We start from the raw sequence: 26545 nt of genomic DNA, 5'->3' as shown, positions 1-26545 counted from the left end.
TAAACACATGGGCTACATTAGCGTCAAGGAGTTGTAGACCTCAGTTCTTTCCACCAGAAATTATGCCCTGTGAAAAGCTGCACGTACAAAGGACTGAAATGTCTCCAGGTACTAAACACAAAACTTGTAACAGACCAAACTGGACAATAAAGCTCTCTATCCAAAGTAGGGAGTAGCTGCAACAGCATCACTCTCCTCACACTGACCTGACCTTGAACCTCAAAGCTAATTAGCCCAAGACAGTCCCTGGCATCCACAGGGTAGTTCACACTTTGGTTTTTTTGAAAGTCTCTAGGCTATAAATGCAAATCAAGCTCCACAGACCAAACATGGACTGCATCCTCTTTTTGGATCAAGATTAAAATAGCCAGTAGCTCACCACCAGAATCACCTGGACAGACATAGTTTTGCAGAAATCTATGAAAAAGACTATTACTGTAAAATACAAAAATGATGAGCCAGCTAGATTGACGATAAACTAAAAAAGAAAAAACAACATCCACTCACGGCAAGAGATTCGATCATGCCCAAGGTGGGTTTAGGAATGAATGAAAATGACCAGAAGAAATATTCCACTTTGTCTTCCTCGACTTCTCCAGAAGCTATAATTTCTTTCATTAGGACAACACATGCCTCTGTAGCACAAGATGGGAGAGCATCTATTAGTGGCTCCCTGTAACACAAGAAAAAAGTACAGCAAATCTAAAATTACCAGAATATTCAAGAATCAAATAACAAACACATTGAGGTTGGGTTTCTTTCAAAGTAAATAAAAGTCCACTGGCTTAGCAAATGCCAGATTTCATAGAAATCAATATTATCCTTTGGTTTAGTGACCTTAGGGAAATACGCCTCAGCCAAGATGTGATGAAGGGTATTGGTGTTGAAAAGAACTGTATGCGACCAGGTTTTTAAGAAAATATTCAGTTGCTTTCTCTGAAAACGAAGCCAAAATAGATCCCAAGTTCGACTTCTAAAGACTGAGGTATCTTAAAGCGCTGACTTTTTTATTAAGGTGGGTTTTTGCTGTCATTTCACCAACAACATATGAAAATATTAAAAGTTAATTGACTAGCTTTTTATAATACTTCCTGCACTTTTTCAGACTTCATCTAAGTGGAAAGGTAACACTAGCATGATAGAAAATACACATTTCAGCTCTTAAGAGTCCGTCTAAATATTTTGTACCTACCTCCTATACTGGTGGACAGACACTTTAGCATTGACTAGGAAGCAGTTAAATTAAACTGGGTTAAAGCACTTCCATCAGAATAAGAGAGTAGCCTGCACGGGATGCTTTTTGGTTCCTGAAGTTAATAACCTTGTCCTGAGTAAAATTAGTCTGAAACTAATATAGAAAGAGGCAGCGTAGTTTAGATCACTTTCTAATATTTAAGAATATTAGGATGAATATTTGTCAAAAGATGAGAACAAAGATAAGCCAAAACAAAATTTGCCCCTTTTGCATGCAGTAAAGTTCAAGGTATTGTTACAAACACAAAAAATGGCATTAAATTAATTCTAAACAGGCTGATGACATTTTGTACTAAAACCAAGTAAAAAACTTGTTTCTTTGTTTACACTTTTCAGAAAATTGATTTTGGTGGGAGAAAAAAAAATCTCATTGATTTTAATAACAGTGGATTAGTATTTCTGAAAGTCTCAAACCATTGGATCAGAACTATTCCTGACTGCAGAGGAGTGGGGGCCTTGGTCTTTCAGGCTGCAGTTCAGTGATCGGTATAAACCCTCCTGAGATCAGGCTGCTGCTGAAAGATGTGGCTCTACCACAATATTTATCTCCTCTCCCCCAGGCCTGCTAGGGGCATGAAGGTACAGATCCCAGTAAGGTTTTCCATAACAAATGGCAGCAGATGCTTAAAACCAGCAGCGTTGCTTTCCACCTAAGCCATGACCTGAGTTTCCTGTTCACATTGTTCCTGAAGCAGGAAGTCTGTCTGTGGGAATAAGCATGGGACAGGAAAGTCTGTTTTGTACACAACATTCAGTAAGGAGAGAACAACAGCCTTCTGTCACATAAACAAGATCCGCAATACACATTCTTCCTTTAAAGTGCTCCAAATTTAAATCCAACATTCGGGCACGGATTTAAAACATGAATCTATTTTAAATATTTACACAACATTTATTTCCTCTCTCTATATATATTTTAAATGCAATTACTAAAGGGGCCTTACCAGTTGTCTCTGCATTTAAATGAAGATCTTTGCCATAATGCTTTTAAGGCTTCAAGAGAAAGACGTCGAAGCTCAAACACAAGAGTCATGAAAAGGTCTGCAGTCTGTAAGAGAGCACAACACCAATGTGATATTACAGCTGCAAAGAAACCAGTCCTAGAGAACAGAGTACAAGAGACTTTGGGTTACACCAGCATTGCCATTGAATTACAACGTAACCTGAGAGTAAAACCTCCTTTCTTCCTTCCCTCCCTTGCTTTTCTCTTCAGGCTGCAAACACAAAAGAAGAAGGGCTTTCACTTAGGATGTCAGCCAGTCCCCCAAGCCACAGTGCTCAGCGACCACTATGCACACCACTAGCATGCAAATGAATAATCAACCAAAAGGCAACACTGCGGTTACAATCCAGATGAGAAGGCCATAATCTTCTCTGAGTATGCACAATAAGGTCCTGATTTACGACCAGAACTGCTGACATAGCCTTCACACAAAATGAAACATAGTCGAGCTAACTTTACATTAGTCTCAGGTTTATGAGAAAGATCATTTAACTGATGTTCAGACAACACTTAAAAGTGTTGCTCGAGTACCTCTGGTGCTCTTACTGGGGTAACTGCTCTTGCCTCTGCAGGCAGCGCGGATCAGTTAGAAGTGTGGTGGCAGAGGAGCTGTTCTGGCTAAGCTGATTTGCTACAGCATATGGCAGCTTTTTTACACAAATTATCACACAGACTTTTTAGTATAAATAAATTCTAGCCCTTGATTCACAAGCTGCTCCTTGCTTTTGTAGGCAAAACTGAAAAACCTACTTCAGGGTCATCTCATATAAAAAAAAGTATTTCAGCCTAGCTGTACAGTTGAAGATGAATAGTTCTGTTTAAGCATTTATTTGCATGTGCACGGCTGAAAGCAATTAAGAGCAACTCAGAGCTGACCCACACTTTTCTCTTAAGCAGCTACCACTCCTCACTTAACTTACATGGCAGTATGAGTTTCCTTTTAGCTGAAACAAATACTTTTCAGAAACTGCTGTCTGGAGGTATTTTGGATGTGTATTACCATTACCAGCAGTAATTTTTATTTTCTAAAATGTGATGCTAGAAATGAAATTAGTCAAAAATTGAATTGAACTCAACACATTATGAAGACAACAGAAGCCTTTCTATTTTTCATGGAGTACAAACCTTGCAGTGTCATCCTGACCCAAACCAGGCTCTGTATTAGCTACCCAGCCTAGTGTTGTCTGAGGAAGGATGATCTTTTCTCCTTTTTTCAGATTATTTTTATCTGCACAGACACTATTCGTATTATTTTGGCCTCAGCAGAAGTTTTTTGGAAGACAGCATTTTAAATACTAAATAGCATGTGACTGTGTTCCTCTGAGACCTGACCCAAAGTTCAAGAAGGGAGACAGGTCTCATTCCTTGAAAGAATTACCAGAATGTTAAATACAGTATCTTGTATGTTCATTTCAACCTAACTTTATAACGTACAAGTTCTAATCACAGTCCATGTTACACAGATTCACTTCAGTTCTTCATTCACTTGAGATGTGAAAGGCTTAGACATAGGACTCATGCTCTGGTTCCAAAGAAAACATTTTTCTGTGTGTAAAAATGATACAAACAGAGTCAATTCCACTAAGCCACATTTCCAAAGGCCTGGGGAGAGACCTACTTTGACGTCCCGACCTTTCTTCCAGGAGCTGCTTCCAAAAGCAATGAAAAACTGGAATAACCCAGTGCCAGTATTTTAATTTAAGACTGCCTAGGCATTTTCAGGAAAAAGAAGCTGTCTTTCAGTAAGATAGAATAATTTCTTACCATGTTGTTTGATAAGCTGAGGGAATAATTTGTCAGATCCAATATAAACATTATTTGCATTTTTGATCTTTTGGGACTTCTTTCTAGCAACAGTGTATTAATTTCATCACATTGTAATTTATTCTCCTACATGAAGGTGTACCTTGATATTAATTCCAATAGGTTTTAATTCCATAGCTAAAACTGAGTTAGATACATACATATTCCATCCCATCCAACCCCGTCCCATCATTACCTTTAAAGTCTATTTTAAAAAGATATTACCCAATCCCAAATGCTATGGAGCTAGTGAAACACATTACATTTCATGGTCTATAAAATATTCAGAGAACTGTATTTAATAAAGTTCTCCAAAAGCATTCGTAAAACACTGGCTTTATGTGCATTTTACACATGCAAATCCACTATGGGCAGCACGAGCAGGGAGCGGAGGAGCCCCACAGGTGTGTGTGCAGCTGCTGCCGAGCTCAGGTGCCTCCTCAGCTGGGGCCACAGCACAGCTCAAGAGAAAACTTCCAGATGTATTTCCAGGTGAAATAATTTTAGACTGTACGGCTGACTTCATTCTACTTCACACCTGCTGACAAGCTCCCGTCTAATAACTCAGCGCAAAATTTTGCAGAGAAACAGCTATTTTTACCTCCTAAAAATAAAGCTGCAGAATGAAGTGTCTGGTCAGCTGGGCTGTTGTTATTTTTCTAAGGTAGGTTGTCTTGAAATGGAGATGACAGATAAACAAGGACCTCCTTGTAGATTCCTCTGTTTGTAGTATTGTAATAACAAACTACATGCAAGTTTGGCTCTCATTCCCATTAGGAAACCTGGCCTTTATGCTGTTCTTCTAATATACAGGAGCTGGCTTTCCCTTCCACCTACAAACTTAGTGTAGCTCTATTTAATTAAAAAAATATCCTCTGAAATGATAAACCTGGTAAAGTTTAGATTGGAAGGTAAAGTAGTAAAACGCTTCCCAATGAAAGTGTTTCTATTTATGATATACACAAACACCCTATGAGAGCTTGACACCCTATTTGCTGCCAAGTATAAGCCCATGTAATCACAAGGGAGGTTCCTTTGAAAATGTGTTCAATGAACATCTTTGGTTTTGCCAACTAATTTATGTTCTCAATGGAAGCGTGAGGCCTACTCTCCAGTCAATTTAGTACATCCCTTTGGAATTACAGAGCTGTCTCTTCTGTATGGAACTTCTGGTTTTCAGCTGTCTGATTTCTTTTTTCAACTATACATATGTTAAAGAACAAGTGACCTCCTTGAATTGATGACCAAGCATGAAATCAGATGGAGGTGACATACTCTTCTCCCTGAAGTCTACTGGTGGAACTGCTACGGTTATTCTCTCCCTGCCATGGCATAACTTCCCTTCCTTCTGATCCTCATCAGTTCTTTTTTACTTGGTTTCTTACCTTGCCAGTTAACCTAATTTCACCCTCAATTTCGGGAAGGATGTATTTGTGCCTGCTCATAGACCAGGTTTAAGAGACCTAACAGACTGTTCCAAACACTGTCTTCTAAGGCTTTCCAATTCAAAGCAAAGACTTCTGTTCCTGGTGAAGTTGCACATAAAAAGAACAGTTGAATTTCAAAAAGTGCCTTAACTCATCTTGATCACCAGATCATCTTTCTTACCTGGGAAATATTCTGTCATACTCCCTATACCCACAAGTTAAAAACATGCAAATTCTAACAACCCAACTAGGTAATAACTAGCAATTAGAATGCTTTACAAGAGAAACAAATGGTGAGACTGTGCCTTAAAGGTAAACTCTCTTGGGTGAGGCTGGGATACAGAGCTTGGGCAGTGTGAATCTGACATACTCTTGCCCACACTGCACAGCCACATTGAGCAGAGCTACCAATCCAGAATCCATTCCCAGCCGCCAAACGTCAGCGCAGCCCCAGCAGCAGCTGTGTGACAGGTTCCTTCAAGCCTCTCTCAAGCAAGGGTCCCCTCTCCCCATCCCTCTGACCATTCTTCGTCAGTGTGCAGCTTGTTCACTTGACGGTCCATTAGCTACTTTACATCCACATTGAAATTCAATCTTGTCTCATAATAGCATTAAAAAATTAAACAACAACTTTGCTTCCTTGGAAATAACACAGTCTCCACCCCCATTTTCTCATCCCTTCACTATTTTCCCTGAAGTTGGGGATTTTCCCTTCCATTTATTCTTGGTTTTGTGTCCTGAAAGAAATGCATAATCTCGCCTTATTCAGAGTGAAACAATAAGGGGACAAACAAGCTATACATGCATAACAGTGGAGCTGTCTCCCAAGCAACGCTGTGAGCATTCCCATAACTTCTTCCCTGGCCCAAAAGGACATTTTATCAGTCAGAATGAGGGATAATAAAGATCCCCTTTGAAACGTCTTGCTACACAGAAGGAACACCCTGAAACAGTGAAAATGGCTGACAAGCAGTCCAACCCTGTGCTGGGATAGGCATATGATGAATAATTCACCTCTTTTTTAGGCAGTGGCACAGACAGCAGCCACTTGTGCTAATCTTACTAATTTACAAAACAAATTTCCCACACATGAAGGCAGTGGGCCTCTTTGGAAACAGAAGTGACATCCCACTGTTACTGGGAAAAACCGTCTACCATTCTTTCAAAGACACTGAATTATGGGTGTTCAAAAGAAGGCAGGATTTAGAGAAAGTTTCTGAGGTCTACAGCAGTAATTTACTTTTTCAACGTTTTCCAAGCAATATGTAGCCCTCTAGTCTGCTCCTAAACTGCAATACATACTGTTGTTACAATAACAGCCACATAGAATTAAGCATTATTGTACCCAAAGAGGCTGCTTTCGTTCTACCTTAGCAAGAACTATTAAGTACATGGCTCTGTTAGCACTCTATAGCCCAAATCTGCCTAGCATGCAGATAAAAGAGCTGGCAGACTTGCTTACAACTCAGAGAGAGAAACCTGTCCCATATACCACCACCTAGAAAGGCCACCTGCTGCCTCCTCTGAGGTCTTTGTCAGGCTGTGATACCAGGTCAGACTGTGATCACCATTTAATAGGCCAAGAGTAACTGCTGGGGTTGTAATCTATCACAGCTGACTGAGGTTGCCCACTTCAGTTGTGACCAGGATCTCTCTTCACTCTGTGCCTTTGCCTAAAGTCTCACGTCACATTACACAAACATCTACTTGTGCTCATTAATCACAGCTAAAGCTAAGAAAAAGGTGAATATACACAGTATATTAATTTCTAAGCTGGCACCACTGGCCTGCAGAGCTGTAATCCAACAGCACACTCTTCTCCATCCCCACAAAGCCTGTATCTGTGTGTGTCCCCAGGGACAAGACAGGCAGAGATTTTGTTCTTTGACATGGGACTTAACCTGCACAAAGGAAGGTGAAGCGCCTTCTCCTAGGCTAGGTCTGAAGCTTTTTGTTAGCATTACCTGTACCTCTGTGCATTTATAGGAGAGATCAGAGCCCCACCACATAATAACTTTGCTCCAAAGTACAAGCAATCTAACACGACAACAACATCAGAGGACAGGGAACAGATCAGGAATGAGCTCATTAAACTCATCAGCGTCAAATTCACAGAGGCACCAAGGTCCAGCAGAGTGCTTTATCCATTAGACCACACTTGTTTTTTAGTAAAATCCTGACCATGAATGACTTAAGACAAGAAGTGTGTCCTTCAATTTTCAATTTGCATTGTTTTCACATTTTTCTACACAAGAACTTCATAATTAGCAAGAACCACTCCATCTGAAGGATAATGAGATACGAAGTGCCTCCTCTTTCAAGATCATCGCCCTCAGCTTATTTCAGGTCAGCAATGATTAAGCACTATCATCTGTTTATCCTTCTGCAGGTGTTCTTGATCATCTCTGAATTTCACAAAGATAGCAATCTTCATTTCAAACGCAGTGACAAACACTAACTGACCCAGCTGCTGCCATGATCAACAAAAATTACAAGACCTGATCAAGCTAAGGAAACAGGCAGACCTCATTTAGAATGATGGTCATCGTCGAAAAAAATTAAGCCACTGTGTGTTCCACATCACCATATTTTAGAAGCATTCACCAATGAAAATGGTTTAGGTGAGAAGATATTCCTTCTGGACCCAAGCAGCAGCCCCAGAAAATATGGCGGTTATTACCAGAATTCATCAGAAACACAAGGAACCAAATAGCCAACATCCAGAGGAAAGGACTTCACGTGCAAACTGTTTTGAGGGGATGAGGTAACAGGAGAAGAACCAAAGAACTCAAACACGGAAACAACGGCACTAACATGGGTAGCATACCATACTAAAGTTGTAGAAGAGGGTTTTTACAATTAAGTGTCGAAACTGCCAGTGATAACCCAAACCAGGCCCCTTTTTCTATGTTTTTCCACAGCAAAACAAAAATTCAGACCATTTTCTTTCACATTAATTTAGAATACAGTTCTTAATTGGTTTTGCCCAATATTCAGGAGCCACATGACTTTTCGACTCTTCAGTTTGATTTATTGTTTATATAGGAAACTGGCACTTCAAAGCATTTTATCTTTCTATAATTCCACATTAAAAAAATCCCAAAACAATGGAAGGCCAATTTCAAAATTGCTGGTCTCCTAGTCACCACTCATTTGCGTAGGAGAACTCTCAGACCACAAAGGGCCTTAGAAGGCAACGGAGGTTATGTTACCTCAAAACTCGCGCTGTGTGCCAGGCAGAGCTTCCACACCAGGTCAGACACCTCCCCTCCAGCGACCTCCCTCTCAGTTTCTTCCCTTTCATACAGCATGCTGGTCACATACAGATCCTCAGAGTCCACTGGGAAGACAAAGTAAAACCAGATCTGGTGATTGCTGGTCATTCGCTATGGTTAACTCTAAATGCTAGGGAAAAGTTTCTCTCTGAGCCTTTACTTCTACAGGTAAGATACTCCCTAGTCTCCTAACCCCAAGGGAAGAATATGAATGCCTGCAGTCAGGCTGAATTTAAGAACACAACAGAATAAAGGCCTAAACACAGGTGGGACCTGAAAGAAATGGAGAAACTAGACAAGGAAGATATTAATGGAAAAAAGTCCACTTTCCATCACTTTGCCTCTCACAATGGCCCTGCTACTTTACATTCATCATTCTTTCCAATTTTATCTAATCACTCCTTCCATCACTTCAACTTCCCAAAAACTCAACAGGAGATCTAGGTGCCAAGATGGCTTGCCTCTTAACATCTTCCTGAGGAAGAATCTTGGCATCTTATGTTGGCATAATGAGAAATAAAATTGTCCTGGAAATTTTGATTTTTCTTTTAGAAAAAAAAAAGACAATAAAAAAATACAAAATGTTTCTCAACATTTAGAGCTCAACTTTGAAGTCCTTCCTCAGGCAAGCTTCCCATTGACTTCAGTAAAATCATCCTCCTAAGGAGAAGCACACAGAGCAAAGAAGGAGCGAAAACTGAAATGGCTCTCAGACATGGCATGTCCTTAGTTCCATTAGGACTTGCAATTATTTAGGCTTCATTTGTACTTAAACTAGGAACTGCCCACAGACACAAGAAGGCTGATGTTCTGCATAGAAGGGGGCTACGTGTGTAAAGCAGGTAAAAAGGAGCTGGCCATTACGGAAATCTCTCACTTATGGAGATCCATCCTGCTTCGCTATTGCACACCCCAACTCTCAAAGGGACAGCTCTCAGTAGCCCAGCCTGTAAAAACATCCACCTGCACACCACTGAACACATTAAAGGAAATACCAGGTGCAAAGAGCTCTCATGGGCAAGATGCGGACCCAAGATTTTTCTAGGAAATAAACTTACTTTATTTTAGTGGAAATATTACGTTACCTTTTTCATACAGCATCTCTGTTTCCACTTGGAGGAGTTTCAGCGAAGACTGTGTCTGCGTCTTTGCCCCGCTGCCCTTCTGAGAGAGCAGGGTAACGAGGCTGGACTCTGTGCATTTGGCCTCCGCCAGGACTCCATCTGAAACTCTCTGAACACATTCCAGTTTGGAGGACAGGATCTGCTGCTCAGACTGAGAAGAAGAGATACTTCAGGTAAAGTCTTGACAGCTTATGTCAGTCTGCCCAGTCCTTTCTCTCCCAGCTTCACAGAAGATCCCAGGTCCATGGTGCAGTGCGAAGTCTCTTACCTAGACCTTTGACAGAGCCCAGCTTGCGGAGGTTAATATGTTCTTTATTTTTAGTCTCATTTTTCCATCACTGAAATGAAACTGCTACTAACTTTCTGGGTCAAATGGTCTCAATTCATTTCAGTTCACAAAGCATCAGTGTTAAACAGATCTTTTTGGTCAGCAGAGTTGAGAAAAGCAAAAGGCTGGTAAATTATGACTAGCTAGTACAATACAAGAAACAAGTAACATTAACCTGATAAAAACAACACAAGATACAAACATTGACTGTATTTGCCGTGAACAGTGGAAAGCTGTGAGCTTGGCTTTTAGCAAAGTTTCTATCCTTCCAAAGTTTTTTGCAAATAACAACTTGCTTTGTTACATAGTGTATTTTTCTTATCTACATCCCTCTATTCCTCTCCTTCACGCTCTTTCAGTTCTGCCACTGTAAGTATAACATATTTTAGTGACAGAATTCAATTCAGGCACCTAACAACCTCTTGCATTTATACTACAATGTTCATCAACCACAATGCAAATTTCCATTAAAAACAATTTCTGTGAATAACAGGCATTACAGGGACAATAAAAGTCATCATTTCTTTGCTAAGGATTCAAGTTTGGACAGACACACACAAATCTTATGGAGCATAAATGACTATTGAAACATGTCTTCATTCACACTATGACTCTTCAAAGAAATTAAAAGGCCCTGTGGAAGGATAAGTGTCATTCCCCAACACTTACCGACACATGAGGAAGAACAACAGACTGCACAGAGCTAAAACCAGAATACCGATGAGAGCAGAGGTTTAAGTCCCTTGTCTTGACAAGAACAGGACCTTTTCGCTGATACCTGGTTGGGCATATTCCCAGAACATCCACCTAGTAACAGATGTACAGTGTTGAATCGCACATGCACACATACATGTAGGTATTATGGGCTATCGCAATTAATTTTAATAACTGCTTTGTTTTAATAACAATGCAAGAGAGACCTAAATTCTGCCTTGCAGGACACTGGCTTTACCACAAAAGCTACAGAAAGGCAAATAATTTTAAAGACCTTGATCAGACTTCAAAATGGCCAGGGTTTGTTTATTTGTTTAACCTCAATGCGTTACTCTGAATCAGATCATGTATAAATGTATGCTTTTTCATTTAAGGTTTTGTGGGTTTGCAGGGAAGCATTAATTCATAAGAGCATTTATACTAAGAAGAAGTGTAATTATATATGGGTGTCCCAAGCTTTATTGTAGAACATCTGTTTTAAGTACTGATACATAGCAATAGCATGAGAATGAGGTAGCACACATCATGCTGAAGGTCAGTTCAGAGACTGCTCTTCACAACAGAAGTGCAGCTTTTCCTCAGGTAACCAAGTAGTGGTTTCGAGCCCTCAAACGGAATGCAAATTGCAGATAATTTCATAACATTCACTACAAAAAGCAATCAGACAACCACCACCGGCTGCTGACCAGTCACCAAGTGGGCAAAGCCTTTAGTTATTTACAAAGGGAATAGATTTAACATGTACAAAGGCTAACAGCCACTCTAGAGCACAACTCTACCAGTCTCACCTCTTCAACAACTGCACTAGGAGGAGATGCTTGTGACGTCTGCAGGACACTGAGAATGCCTCGCTTTATGTTCAGTGCCCAGGTCTGTTCACTCCTCACAGGACAGAGCTTCAGAACTTTTCCATCATGGAAAGAAAAATGAAGAGGATGCTGTTCTAGTATTTCCCTGCAATAAAAGAGTTTATAGTTTCTTGCTTCAAACGGTGGCTGCAAGTCAGTTCATGACACTGGACTCAGATTTTCTGAACAGAGCTGTTCCTTCACAATGGATCTGGCTTATTCTGCATCTCCATTCTTTATAGCAAGTCCCTGTTCTTCATGAATTCACCCTGACCCCAAGAGCCCTTAAAAAAAACCATGCAACAATAATAAAAACCAAACACCTCAAGATAATCACGGCATCTTCAACATAACTGTAACACCTAATAAAGCAAATTCCTGGTAAATTCTTTACAAGTAATTATACTTGATGGCAATGATTCTTCTTTAAAGAAAGAAAGAAAGAAATTCCATTTTATGATTCAGGGCACCTTTAGCATTGGTAAGCATGTCTTAATTGCAAAGTAACTGCAGGTACTCTTCATCATTCCTCTTCAGCTGTGATACGCACAAGAACTGCTTTCCAATCAAACCAAATCTTCTGCTCTGGTAGGTGTGCATACTTGGGCTCTGTCCCGAAGTCAGCCCCCTGATTGTTTCTGCTATCCCAGATTGAGAGTACAGTGTTTTCTATTTTTGCAAGAGATCACTTTTTAACATTGATTTTCACTCCTAATATAATGTACTTCAATCATGTATTTCCCCTCAAAATGGAGAAAAACAAGCCATCCAAAGGAAGAATTCTACAGCAGCTCGCTGGTCCGCTCCCACACAGTGAGACACAGCTCACCTGAAAATTAACTGCAGAACTCACTGTTCATCTCATTAACTTGGTCACAAAGACAACATGAGAGAAAAGCTTCAAATGCACCAACACCTGGATAAAGTCTTCCCAGAAGCAGACGCTGTGCACATGGGATAAGGGTTTCTGAACTCCTAGGCAACTGTGGTTGCTATTGCTACTATCTGGAAATTACATGCACATTCAGAGAACAAGCTAGAGCACTGTATATTCACAACAGGCGGAGGCAAATGCTAATAAGGTTCACTCATCTGAATAATTACTTTCAATAGCCAACCTTCACTCAGTATTTTCTTTGCTACCTCTAATTTTTTTGGCTTCTCTGCAAAGAATAAGACACAACTGCTCTTACCTCTATGAAAACCCTACAAATAACTTCACAGAAGATGTGCCTGTACTCTGATTTGAACTCTGAAACCACTACTCGTCCTGTGGAACACAAAGCTCTTCCTGATGAATACAAGAAGCACAAACTTGCTCTTTTTGACCCTTTGAATTGAGTCAGTTACCTCAGTTCTCAGTGTTGTTTAAAGGCTGAGAATCCAAGTGGCAGGACAAAGAGGAAGATTACAAGGCTGAGCTTAATCAGACAACAGAACTGCTTTTTTGTTGATCACACAAGAAGCACCGGTTCTCTGGGAAAATACCAGGCCTCCACAGTGTGAAGAGGCCTTTTTGTATAGGCATCTTCAATAGTCTATACCTTTGCAAGTCAGAGAGAAACACACTGGCATATGTTATGAATGAGCTACTAAGAATAGAAACATAAAAGGAAGAAAATTACATTACGTGAATAAATGCAGTTTAAATATATCGGAAGAAAACAATCCAACGTTTTGCATCATAAGAATCCTCCAAATCAAGAACTTCTGAAATGTATTTCAAAACTCAAGAGTCTGTACAAGTAACAACTGCAACTCAGAGAACAAGCAAGCAATCCAGACATGCTGCTAGACAGCTAGAGGCCTGATAATTTGTACCCAGAATAATTTTAACTGTCCACTCTCCAAACGTTTTTACATATAAAGGGATGATAATTAGGTTCAGAAAAATCTTTTTGGACCAAATACCTGTGATTTTGCTGATCGTGCTCATATCTCGATCCTTGCTTTAGAAACAAAACAACCAACCAACTAAAACAAACAACAACCAAAAAAACGCCGAAAACTAAATGGTGTAGGAAAGAGAGTGAACAATGTGCAGTCAAGTTGCTACTAAGCCATATAGCTTAAAAAATAAAATAAAAATGACTAGAATAGAAGTTTTTCTACCTTAGACTCTCCATTTCCTTCAGAGGCTCCTCTCTGGACGCAAGACTTTTCTTAATCTGTACATCATGCACCTAGGAGCAAAGATTATAAAGCAACAAATTTAACTGTCAATAGGAACTTGAGGACTTTGCCACATAAGGACATCTACACAGAATGTCCCAGACTATGAAAAAAGGCTCAGTGTTGCAGGAAACACAACCACGATGGCCATATCTTCAGGTTGCATAACTGAGATGGTTTCCAGAAATTTCTTCTACAAAGAAGTTTCACTCACTATTAAATACATTTTATATGGCACTGCTACATCCCTTTCATTTTCAAGCCAGAAGCAATCGCCTACTGTGGCATAAAGCAGGAGCCTGGATAAAGTCTTTCTACTCAAGTTGAAAAACAAAATGACTGCCCATCTCAGTTGACTCTTGAGACTATACCTGGTAAAGTTCTCAGTACTCAGTAGCCTTTTCACAGCTCACTTTTGCTGAATTCAAAGGAGAAAATGCAGACTTAAGTTCGTTATAGAATTTCCTCAAGTACTTGCAATTTGGCTGGTTGTGGTGAGGAAGAACTGTTCTCAAATGGTAGATCAAAACTGGTGGCTATTTGCCCCATTGGAAGCACAGCATAGACTGCAATTGTTAGTAATTTTCTTTCTTAATATCTTGTACTCTTTTATTCTTTATAAAGACAAGCATTCTACTACATATTGTTTTGCTTATCTTAGGAAGCCTCAAATTAAGATAAAGAGCTAGAAGCTGGAGAATCCAGCTATTGATATTGCAAGGCAGAAGAGAGTGATTCAATCTGAAGACAGCACCCAAATTCTCATTTTTCATGTAAAATCAGAGGACCACTGACAAGTTAATTTTAACCATATGGCCATGTTAGGACAGGGACAACTATCCTATTCTTCGTTGGCCTCATGTATTTGAGTATATAGTACACATACGACAACTCCCTGCAGAACCCAGGAATTATGCACTCCGTTAACCTGAAGGAAAGTCAAGGCAGACCAGAGAAGTTTATTTTCCATTCTCCCCCTGCTAAGGCCCTGTAATTCTCAAACTGGCCTACCGCAGGGCTCACCCCAGGAAAGGGTCAGAAATCTGAAACTGGTCTGTTGCTCTTGTCACAAAGAGAGAGATCTCCTGTTGAGATCAATGGAGTGTTACAAGGCTGAATTTTACAGCGGGCTAGGAATGGCATCAATCCAGAAGATCATAGAAGTTTTTCACGTTTTCTTTAAAACACTTGCTATTTTTAAATTACTGCTACAGAAAGTGCTTAAAAATAAACCAAGTTCCTTTCAAAGGGACTAGCTTCATCTCTAGTTCTGCACTTCATGTGACAAAACAGTGAAACTGTCGCACCACTTAGGAAAAAAAACCCAATCATTTGTTTAATCTGTCCTTTAAAACTGGCAAATACTTAATTTGAAGCCATGTCACATCAAAGCAATTCTACAACTCTAACTATGACATCTAGAACTGAGTTGGCTTTTAATCACAAGAAAAAATTAATGATTTAAATATACTAGTAATCCCAAAGAAAGATACAGTTCCACATTAGCTCAATCCAATCACTCAGATGGTTATGACAACACTCACCTTCAAAACCATGTGGCAATTCCCCAACACCTCAACGATCACCATGCTCTCCAGAGAGATGCCACTGCTTTTGTAAATACCTCCCTGCAGGAAAGTGTTGGTGACCGCTGAATACCTGTAGCTGTATCTAGCTCTTCTGGGGAAGTACGATGCACTGTGCCCTAGGAAACAAACAAAAAAATGTTTTTTAAAAAACTTTTGGCCACTGAAATCAGCTAAACAAGGGGCTGGATATTCAGAATGTTCCATTCCCACTAGGATAAAGAACTGGGTTTCTGAAAGCACCCTGCACGCTAGCAATGGCTCCTGTATGGAAGGTGAAAAGAATTCTCCTCTCTCCTATGCACATAAACTTACAATTTCTATCAAGGCAGGAATCTAATTTCCAAAAGCAGGAAAGGAATGCAATACATTTAGGGTATGATGCTCTTTTGACACCTTTCAGAGAGCAGCAAAACAGGACCTTTGCAACAGCAAGATGGAAAAAATCTGCTGATGCATTCAAGGCTTTTCATGCTACTCTGTGAGCTACACATATGCAGACAAACGAAATTATGTGTTTTTTAAGTAAAGAACTTGGGGTCTAAAAGCCTGCCCCAAAAGATCCAGGCTGAGGAAAAGAAAGAATGGAAAGACAAGGATTATTTGTATTTTTATGAACACTCTGTAATGACCTGGCAAGTGTCCATGGGTAGCACTGTCTTCTAGTGAATACCATGTCAGACATCCTCCTGTGTGTTAAATGGTCTTTGCATTCCCCTAATCAAAGGAGATTCTCTTTTAGACTGGGTGATAGAATTAACCCTGAAAGGATGAGATTAGAGTCATAACATCTTCAATGGTGTATATTCTGGTGGCTGGGGTATGTGAGATTGTAACAAATACAGTGTCCCAAAAGATAAGACATCATGGTATAACCTTAACTGGAACCACTGAAATGCAGAAGATGGAAAATTCAAATAGACTCTCCCCTCAGATGAAGATGACAACATCTAGGAAAAATGACCACTGCGGCTCCCACAACACAGTGCTGCTGCTTCTCTGCCTCACAGCAGCACTGCAGCAGTGGAGCACTTGCAATGACAAAGCCCCAGGAAAGAAGTAATGTTGAAAAAAATGAGAGGTCTCTGAGCCACATGGTCTGAGTAGGGTGGTAAGAGGCCAGGCCAAGATCTCCTGGGGAGCAAAACATCCACAAGCTCCCCTTGCTGCTACAATGAAAAGCACTTTTGCACATTCAAGTACCTGCTGGGAATGCAAATGAGAAGCGCAAGTTACCAACTGCACCTCAAGCCATTCAACCAAACCCTCCCAGGTCAGTCCAATATCCTGTCTTCCTGCCCACTCCTCCTTTACAGAATGTAAGTTTTGTGTCTGCTTACTGAAGGTGAAATCTTTCTTCACACCTGTTTCAGTAATGAAAGTAGCTAACAGTGGGCACTGGAAAAAAACACATGCATGGCCAGGTTTTGTCCTGCCCTGGTTTAGTAGTTTGCTTAGCTCTAGTGTCTATAAATACAAACTTCGGGCAGGTCTGGGCTTGATAAAGCTTAGTGGAACTTCTCCACTGCTTCTGTGAATGTCAGTCAGACAAAAGTATCACTCTTCTAAGAACGCAACAACCCTGCTGAAGGGAAGGAAGTTTTCAAATCCCTCCTTCCTTATCACATAGAAGGCCTCAATACAGTCTTGTTTTACTCACCTGCACACTCTGCAGAACAGGAAGCTCCATAACTCAAACTCTCCGAGGATCCTGCAATGACAGGTAAGATAACAGAAAAGCATCAAAAATCTGTGCGCAGCTCAGAAGAGACCTTCCGCTTTTCAATAACAATGAAAGAACTGAAGCCCAAGCATGATCCTCAAAAACACACAAACAAACAAAACAAAAACCAACCAACAAACAAAATACCCGAACAAACAAAACCAAAACATGCCAAACACGGAAATCCAAGAGAGTTTTGCTACCAGGTATACAGGGACAAGACTCTGCTCTTGCCCCTTTCCACACATCTATACCACACAAGCACATACACAAAGGAATTACATGCCTTAGTGTATTTATAGAGGCAAGTATGGAAATGCAACAATATCGTGGATTACCAAGAAAATTTTAAAAAGGGGTTCTTAATTCAAGAAAGAAATACACATTTTATATACCAGTATGCACCACACTTCTTCACATCCATAGGTCGCTAACTTCGCAGTTAGGGAAAATTTCTACTTAGCTAAGATTTTTATTGCACATAGCCATTCAAAAAAATCAAAAGTATCATTTAGAGCAGAACAAGAGCAAGCTTTACTGCCCAAGAAAAACCTCTCTATCGCCAACACATTGAGGAACATATAAACATCACAACTCAAGGGTGCAGTTGGTTAAGAATTCCTTTAACACTGGAGAGCCTGTTCTCCAGCCTGACTTTCTTTCAGACTTTGACTGGGAGGGCAGAACACACACCATACCAACAGAATTGCTTCAGACTTGCATTGGCGTCAACAGGGGAAGCCGATGGGGCTGCTGCGAACAGAGACTCCGTGCCTCCTTGTCACTCTGTGCACACACATTGTACGCTAAACTAGCAAGACTTCAGTTATTGTAAGCACTGTTAGACAAAAGTCTATGATGAACTGGAAGAAAAATTATGTTTTCATAGGGAAGGTAAGCAACAGTGAAATTTTTAGGGTGTCCATTTCCTGTGCATCACTGTGTCTGCCTCTACAAATACATTTATACAGTCCTAAAATGACATTTGGCCTTTTGAAGGTAACTGCAAGGTTGATGTGGCCCCCGCTGAAAAGGAGTTTGACAGCCCTGCTCTACAAGCATGACTGGGCACTCAAAGGGCTCAACTGATATAAAACAAAATCACTGCAGATTGCTTTCACCCCTGGCAAACACACAGGTACTATGCTGAAGACTGGCCTGCTGGTCCCAATCTTGTGAGAACTTCTGTGATAAACTTCAGCTGAATTACAGGAATTTTGAGAGGAGCCCCATGACAGACACCTGTGAGATGCAGGTTCCAGGACCTGATCCTGCACTGCTGACACTCCCAGGTACACAGCTCAGAAAGTCACCCCAAGTCCTAGATATTGAAAAGAATGTGTATGTGGAAAGATCAGTCAGATCCCAGCTGCTCACATGCAGTGCTATATGAGGAACAGCCAAAATCAAGTATGTGGATCCTGCTGCACTTCAACACATGGCACTTGTATGTACCATAGTAAAAGAAAACGCTACTTGATTATTAAATCATTTATTATATGGTTTAATTAGTATTAAAAGCATGCAGCCCTAACTTGCCATTATTGATAAATCCCACAAGAAGTTCAACAGTAAGTAGAATCACCCCAAACCTCTATGATACATTATGTGCTGATGAACCTCCCTGTGAAGTGGTAACAAACATCCCTGTATTGCTCAGCTCTGTCTCCCACTGGAGACAGAGGTTAAAAGTCTCTTTATTCTAGTTCTCTGCTTTTGTATGTTTTACATATGCTACACGTCTCAAAGAAATGCCCTTGTCCAACTACAACATCTAAAAATCAACACTTATTTATTTGAACTGTATTTTCCCTCCTCTTAATCCCTTTTTCTGAAACGTCAAAATTATTGGCAGGAGGAAAGAAGGGAATTCACTGGTTTTGGAACAAAAATAAGGAAGTGTTTGTTTCTTCAGCACCCACTCAAGATTATATACATTTTTATTCCCAAGATAAAATTTGAGTGTCTGGAGAGTAAAATTACATTTTTCTTCAAAAGGTCTTAACCCCACACTGGTTTTTCCCTCCCAACAAATACTCCTTTTTATTTTGCAGAATTAATTTTCTGTATGGAACTTCAGATTTTACCTTTAAAAAGTAGGAATAACATGTTCTTTTCAAGCAAACTTGGTCAAGTGCTACAGACGTCTGCAAAACCAGAAAACGTTCTAGCACAGAGAGACCAGGCCATGTAATATATGAGAATTATCACTCCACTGTTAATTTTTATAAATATACCTATCTATACATAAAACATACAGATTAACTTCTAACATTCCAAACACACTGCATTTGGAAACAAAGTACACTTCCCAGTTTTCTTGAGGGGAAAAAAGTCATCCCTAAGTACCTAGTGGGTCAGGTAAGAAAAGGGCTCTCTAGCTCACTCGTTTAAACAGTGGGAAAACGTAGTGTTAATAGCTTTTAATGAAGGAATCAGTACAACTTATTTAAGAACCTTAAAATAAACACGGTAAGATAAACTTGGAAAATTCACCTCTGTTCTGTAGCATCAGACTTCTCAGACGTTGAGCATGCCCCTCCGGGACCAGCTTTAAGAGCTCTCTCAGCTCCTGTGTGGATACCTGAACACTGTGCTCAGAATTTATAAACTTACTGTGGTAGGCTGAGCTCTATGGACAATCAGGCACTTTGTTAACTTTGTTAAGGTGTCTACATTTAGTTTCTGCTCTTTGCTTAGTTCTTTTTAAATTTTAAATTTTCTTCTATAATTTATTTTGGTTCTAGAAACAGCATGCATTTGTCTCTCTTCAGTTGACAAGGGACCACACCATGGACATTCCATGATCCAGTCACGCTTTTCAGAATCCTTCACCTGTCAAATACTGAAGTGAGCCCAACTTTAGAACTGATACTAACATGTTATTTCCACGTGAGATCATGAATTGCCTGGCACAATCGCAGTATTTTTGTTGTTTTTCCTAGGAATGTTTTATAGCTGGGGTGCCCTCCTACCTGCCCAGCACCACCCAGAGACCTCAGTAAAGCAAATTGCTACACTACACCCAAAATCAAGACAAAGCTACTACAAGAGCTATTGCAAACCTACAAATTCGAACATAACTTACAGCATCTCAGAAGTTTTGCTAGCAAGATCATTCCTTAGGAGAAGTATTTTGCATTGAGACCAATCTTAGCAGAGGAAAAAGTTTCTTCTACTTACTCCCTGAAGCTCCTGCCACAACAGCACAGAGTAAAATGATGGTGTGCAGCCCCATGGCCATCAAAATCACCTCCTCAGCACAGAAGTTAACAAAACCACATCAGTTCTCCTCTCAAAGACACCTCTGAGCGAGGCGGTGGGAGAAAATTTCCTTCACAAAGCAGGAGCTCACTATTCAGCTCCCCTCTTGCAGGCAGAGGAGGGGCTCTGGCAGGGCAGCCTGCAGAGGGGAGGGTGCGCGTGTGGAGTAAGGGGGGAGAGACACACACAAACCTTTATCCAATCTCCAACGGTACTTCAGCCTTGTTGCAAAAAAAAAAAAAAAAGGAGCAAAATTAACCTGTTAGAAATTCCATGAAACTGCAAGGAGAAGGAAATAAGGATAAGGCATCACAACTTAGCAAATGCTCAGGACAATCCCATGCAGTAAGTTTAAAATAAATACACAAATTAAAAAATAACCTAGCAATCACTTCCTGAGGATTAATCAATCAAAAAGTGCACAGGATGAAAGCAAAGGCTTTGGGACAGACGCAAGTTCATAGGAGGCAGCTCATCCCTTCAACCAAAGTCCCAAACCTAAGATAGATGAAACTGTGTGTCAATAATACACAAACCCACTACACTACAGTCCTTCTGGTAGCAACTAGGGTTTCAGAATGTGTCAGACACAGGTTTCCCAGGGTTCACTGATAAAGACCTTCCGCTCCTGCTTGAGCGAGATTCACCACCTACCTCCTGTTCTCCTGCTTCATTCTTCTAGAAGGGGGGTTCTCATCCCACACCTGCCCTGGCAGCCTGTGACCACCTTCACTCCTCACACGTTACAGGATCAGTGATCACTTACACCACAGAGGCACTGTCAAAACCCAAACACCAAGGCCTTCTAAAGGAAGCTGCTGTGGACAGGCAAAGATTTATTGTGTCCTGCTGCCACGCCTCCATTTGCTGTAAGCCCCTCTGGTTTACCCTGAGCTACTGTTTGCTTCAAACCAGATTCACACGTAGAAATCACAGGTAACAATCCCAGTCACCAGCACTACTCTTCTGCATTAAGCTCATGTTGTCACAGCCTCTGCCCAAACTTACTTTCTCCATCAGGTAACATTTGCTAGTTTAAAACACCTATGAATTTTAGTCAAAGGGAAAGCAACTTCTCCCATGTGCTTTACATAGATCAATGACCGAAGATGAGAGAGAGCAAGACAAGTCTAAAGAGTTAATGAAATTTTCCATGATGAAAGATGGGCCCCTTTATCTAAATCCCAGATCTACCAAATGCCAAACTCAGGGACAGCTCAGGTCTGAAACAGAATTAAAAAATACAACCAACCAACAACAACACTGGCCCAAACCACACCAAAAAAAAACCCCAAACCAACACAAACTTACAGAGTTCATACAGCAGATTGGATTTCCTATGATCAACTCAAAGTCGTAACTGAGAGCGCCTTCATTCTCCACCACTGCAGTTCTTCAGAATATTCTAATTTTGACTCTGTTTCAGAGATGTCATTGTGGAACTCTTTGCCATTTTTACTCTGCTGAGTTACTCCATCTTGTCTTTGTTCTAATTTTTTATTTTAAGATTCCAGCTCATCTGGCCACAGTACATGCTCCATACATTATCCTGCAGTCATTCAGCTCTTGGTCTACTATGAGCAATATGGATGGATGCAGGTAAGTTACTAGCTGGGCATGAACATAAAAACACAATGAATTTACCGGAAAATTGCTATATTGTGACAATTCTTCTCTTGAATCGCTCCTATTGCTTGTTCTCCACAGTAGACTGACTTTTAACTGTTTATATAGTAAGATTTTTCAACAAATTTCACATAGCTAACGCAAAATAACTTAAAAGCAGAAAACTTACACTGAAGTCAGTGGGAATATCAGAATTGGAATTAGAGGGAATTTCTGCCTTATCATGACTCTCCTAAGAACCACACGGCCCAAGAGCAACAAGTGACAAGCAGTGCTTGTGTGCTAAGCATCTGTGGCCCTCCCCTCAGATTAAGGACAACATTTGTAATCCACTGGAGAGACCAACATGTGCTCCTTTTTCAATGAATTGGACACTTCACAGTAAGTTTTTCACTTAGTTTATGTTAATCTTATGTATGGCACCTTATGTCTGGAGTCAGCAGAGTACATAAATAGGTGCTTAATTTTAAGCACAAGCACACTCCAAAAATTAAGCATGTGCTTGACTCTAAATGCTTTCTTGGAACAAAACCGTTTTATTAGTCATTTCGTCCCCTAGTCAAACACCAGAAGCTCTTTCAGAAACCCTTTTGTCTCTAAAAGGACTTTCCTTAGAGTGCTGCTGAGTCAAACTAAGAAAATCAGACCCTTCTAATGAGTTTTTTTATAAGGTGCCATAGTGTTTAATAAGCGTCATGTTTTAACTCTTCAAGACAAATACTTAGCTACATTAGCATTTCAATCACAAAGCTAGAGTAACAACATTTTCATGCAAAAGTAGCTGGCATGTCATAGAAGACGACTTCTCTTTAAGGATTAGGAAATAAACTTTCTCAAATGATCAAAGAGGGAGCAACAGTTTTCATTTGTAAACACTGTACATTAATGCAGTTATATTTACATATATTTTTAAGCACAAGAAATCCTGTTAAATGTAAAGGACCAACTAAATGCAGGCACGCCAAACATGCTTGAGCAGAGCTAAGAGAAACTCCAATGTCTGTAAGAACAGAGCAGCAGCTATTCAAAAGTTTCCATCAGAAGTCACCAGTGACTCCAGTCTCTGAGAACTGGACAGAGCCACTGTCAGGCACCAGCATGACCAGAGTGCAGCCCAGTGTGTTCCTTTCTGGTACCAAACTGAGGATCAACAGCCAGCACTAACACTGTGAGCCACAGATTGAATATTGACACAAAATATCTGTGCAAAATAACAAATATGGTGAATTTCTATGTAAAGACGTTCATTTCAGAATGGGTTACATGTCAACAGATTACGAGACTCACAGGTCAGCTCGTGTTCAAACACAGATTGAGGCTGTGATCCCGAGGTATGTTATATATGGAAAGGACTGATAGAACAGAGAAACAGGGATTTGGGCTTTGGCTTGGAGAAAGAAAATAGAATTCAATGTCACCTGGTAACTGCATCTAATTTTCTATTTTGTTCAAACTGTCTTGCTCTGCTTTTTCAGTTACAGCTGTAAATCACAACTTCCAAAATAATCAAATTTGCATTTCAACTTCAAGTTTTAGCTTTGCGGCTTCCCGTTTCTTAAGAAAAAAACTGTATTAATAAAAAAAAGAAGAAAAATATCTTACTGTAGGTGTATGAGCACACTCAAGAATTTATAAATCTGAGCTTGCTTGAAGCTTCACAATTTCATACATCAAAGAACAAAGAAATTAAAAAACAAAAGCCCAGGGCTTTTTTGTCAACCATACTTCAAAGAGTTTTTTCAGTGCATCACAGATTTTGGGCCCTTTGTATTGAACCTTTTAAGTTAGGAAGTAAATGTCTGATTTGCAGTAGACTCTTAAATGCACGCTGAAGCCAAATCTTTAAGATAAAACACAGCATAACATTAGCGTCCTGCATACTTCACTAACTTCACTCATTTGAGTGGGTTGGTAAGTGCAGGATGCCATTCAAGACTGAAAACCAACATCTTTTAAGCATTTTTCTTTCCTACTTTCCCCCAAATGAGGTTTTTCTAAAAAATCAAAACACCACACCCAAAACAAAGAACCTCTCAAAGAGAAATTTCCACCATGGTTCTGTCCCAGATAATCTTAAAATACTGAAGAAAATGAGGCACATGTGCTTCAAACACACTAGTTTAATGACACACAGGAGAACGATAATGGAGGAAAGCCTAAGAAAAAAACATTAATCTGTTTTAATGGAGTTTGCAAAATGAATTTCATCAAAAATACCACACAACAGAGTGAGGGTGTCTGTGGACACCTGAAAACCCTATGCAAGTGTTGCCAAGGTCACCTGAGCTTTAACAAAGTGGCAAAGTCTGTTCTGTGAAGGCCCCACGAGTTCTTTTAAATCAATATTATCGTTATAAAACTCAGATTTAGCCCTAACAAAGCAGGAGGGCAGCGCCCCGGGCTGCGGCTCCACCTGCGGTAACAAAGCACCTGCGGCCGGTGATGGCGGCAGCGCCGCCCCTGCCCGGACCCGGCCGGGGCGACTGAGCGCGTTATTTCCCTGGGCAATTAGAAAACACTTAAAAAATTAAAAGCCCCAAACCCGAGAAGCGCAGTGAGACGTGCATTTTTCAGGCTTACCAAGAGCAAATTAAGCGAGGCAGGGACGAAGGGATCGACCGCCCCCCGGCTGTGGCAGCGCGGTCGCTGCGCCCCCACAAGGCGCCGAGGGACAGACCCCACACGCGGCCCTCACCCGGCGCCGGCCGCTGCCCCCGGGCGCGGAGAGGAAGCCGAGGAACACGGCGGAGGAGAGAAAACGCCGCGGCGAGGAGGAGGGAGAAGCGGGCCGGAGCCGAGACCGCAGTTGGGGCGGCCCGGCCGGGTCGGGCAGAGCCCCCAGACCCGCCGCCCTCCCCGCGGGAGCGCCCCCTGGCGCCGCCCCCGCGCAGCGGCGCGAGCAGCGCGGTCGGGTCAGGTGCTCTGCAGCTCCTATAGCTGTGTGTACATATATATATATATATATACACACATATATTTACATATATATACATTCAGCGTCCCAAAGCGAGAAATCCTTCAAGCGCTATTCACCTTCGGTCGTCCCTGTTTAGTCTCGAGAACAGGAGGCTGAGGGGAGACCTTCTCACTCTCTGCAACTGCCTGAAAGGAGTTTGGAGCATGGAGGGGGTTGGTCTCTTCTCCTACGTAAGAAGTGATAGAATGAGAGGAAACAGCCTCAGGTTTCACCAGGGGAGGTTTAGATTGGATATTGGGAAAAAATTCTACATGGAAAGAGCTGCCGGGCATTGGAACAGGCTGCCCAGAGCAGTGGTGGAGTCACCATCCCTGGAGGGGTTTAAAAGGCATTTAGACAAGGTTCTCAGGGACATGGGGTAGTGCCGGAGTTGGGTTATGGTTGGACTCGATCCTGAAATGACTCTATGATTCCAGCACCACTCAGGACAGCATGCCAGAAGAAAGCATTTGAGGGCCTTTGTGGAGCAGGAGATGGAAACTACTCAGGGTACTTTTTTTTTCCTCCCCAATACTGTTGTGAAATCCCTGTTGTCACATCCAAATGCACCTCGGTTTAGATCTTGGAGCAGTGCCCACCATACACCCCGTCAATTCAATAGTCCTCTGGACCTCACTGAAGCTGCTTTTTTTGTTCCAAGATGGTGCATGAAGCAAAACGTGCAACCACAAAAGGACTTTCAGGAAGCCTCCTACTCACTTCTTGGTTTCTTCTAGACTTGAGCATGACTACTTTTAGCACCTCCAAACCACACAGGCACCTGTTTCAACAGACACCAGAGTTTCGGATGCCTAAAAAAAAAAAAAAAAGTATTTGTAACAAAAATCAATTGTAAGTGGTAATAAGAAGCACTTCTATTGAAATCAGCAGGTTTCACCACAGACTTCTTAGTGTCCTAGTTTGAAACAGTAATAAGACACTTATTGGAGAATTTATTTCTAAGCTGGATTCACGTCCAGCACATCATGCACGAGGGTATTCACCTCACAAATCCATTGGCTTTAGGATGACTTTTAATGCATTTTTACATCACATTGTAGGATCTTACAAAGAAAATAGGAACACAAGGGTTAACTTGCTAAAAAATACAGTTCATTTGAACTACAAACACTTCACACCTTTGTCACAGTACTTGTACTTCTTAGTTTTTATTCCTAGGATGACAGTGTATGCTCCATTATTTACCTTTTGCTGCTCAGTTATGAAGAGCAATTAACTGAGTTCGAGTCCACAAATCACAACTCATTTCTTCAAAAATGAACTTGTGGTTAGACTGCCAGAAGCGCTTTCAAACACTGGAACAAAGAGCAGCTTCCTGAAGCCACTCTGCTCTTCCTTAACAACTCCACCTGTAAGGCTATCAGCTGCTTTCTACTTGTTTCAACAGCTTTTATTTTGGATCCAATTTTCACGACCCCCCC

General features: G+C 40.9%; 1 protein-coding gene across 1 annotated transcript in view; it reads right to left on the bottom strand.

The window, feature by feature from the left end:
• The window catches only part of LOC136108748 (uncharacterized), a 91891-nt gene extending 71333 nt beyond the window's left edge, over positions 1-20558 (bottom strand). The window contains exons 1-10 of the mRNA XM_071815258.1: positions 20441-20558; positions 17195-17245; positions 15493-15653; positions 13889-13959; positions 11717-11882; positions 10884-11021; positions 9848-10037; positions 8700-8827; positions 2199-2302; positions 508-673 (exon numbers count right to left, since the gene is read on the bottom strand). Of these exons, the coding sequence (XP_071671359.1) occupies positions 508-673; positions 2199-2302; positions 8700-8827; positions 9848-10037; positions 10884-11021; positions 11717-11882; positions 13889-13959; positions 15493-15653; positions 17195-17245; positions 20441-20501 (1236 nt within the window). The 5' untranslated portion in view covers positions 20502-20558. The remainder of the gene's footprint in view (positions 1-507; positions 674-2198; positions 2303-8699; positions 8828-9847; positions 10038-10883; positions 11022-11716; positions 11883-13888; positions 13960-15492; positions 15654-17194; positions 17246-20440) is intronic.
• Positions 20559-26545: the final 5987 nt, after the last annotated feature.

Source organism: Patagioenas fasciata, chromosome 15 (assembly GCF_037038585.1).
Source record: "Patagioenas fasciata isolate bPatFas1 chromosome 15, bPatFas1.hap1, whole genome shotgun sequence".
NCBI classification, from domain to species: Eukaryota; Metazoa; Chordata; class Aves; order Columbiformes; family Columbidae; genus Patagioenas; species Patagioenas fasciata.
The sequence above is the reverse complement of the archived record's forward strand: the minus strand, read 5'-3'. Positions and strand labels throughout refer to the sequence as shown.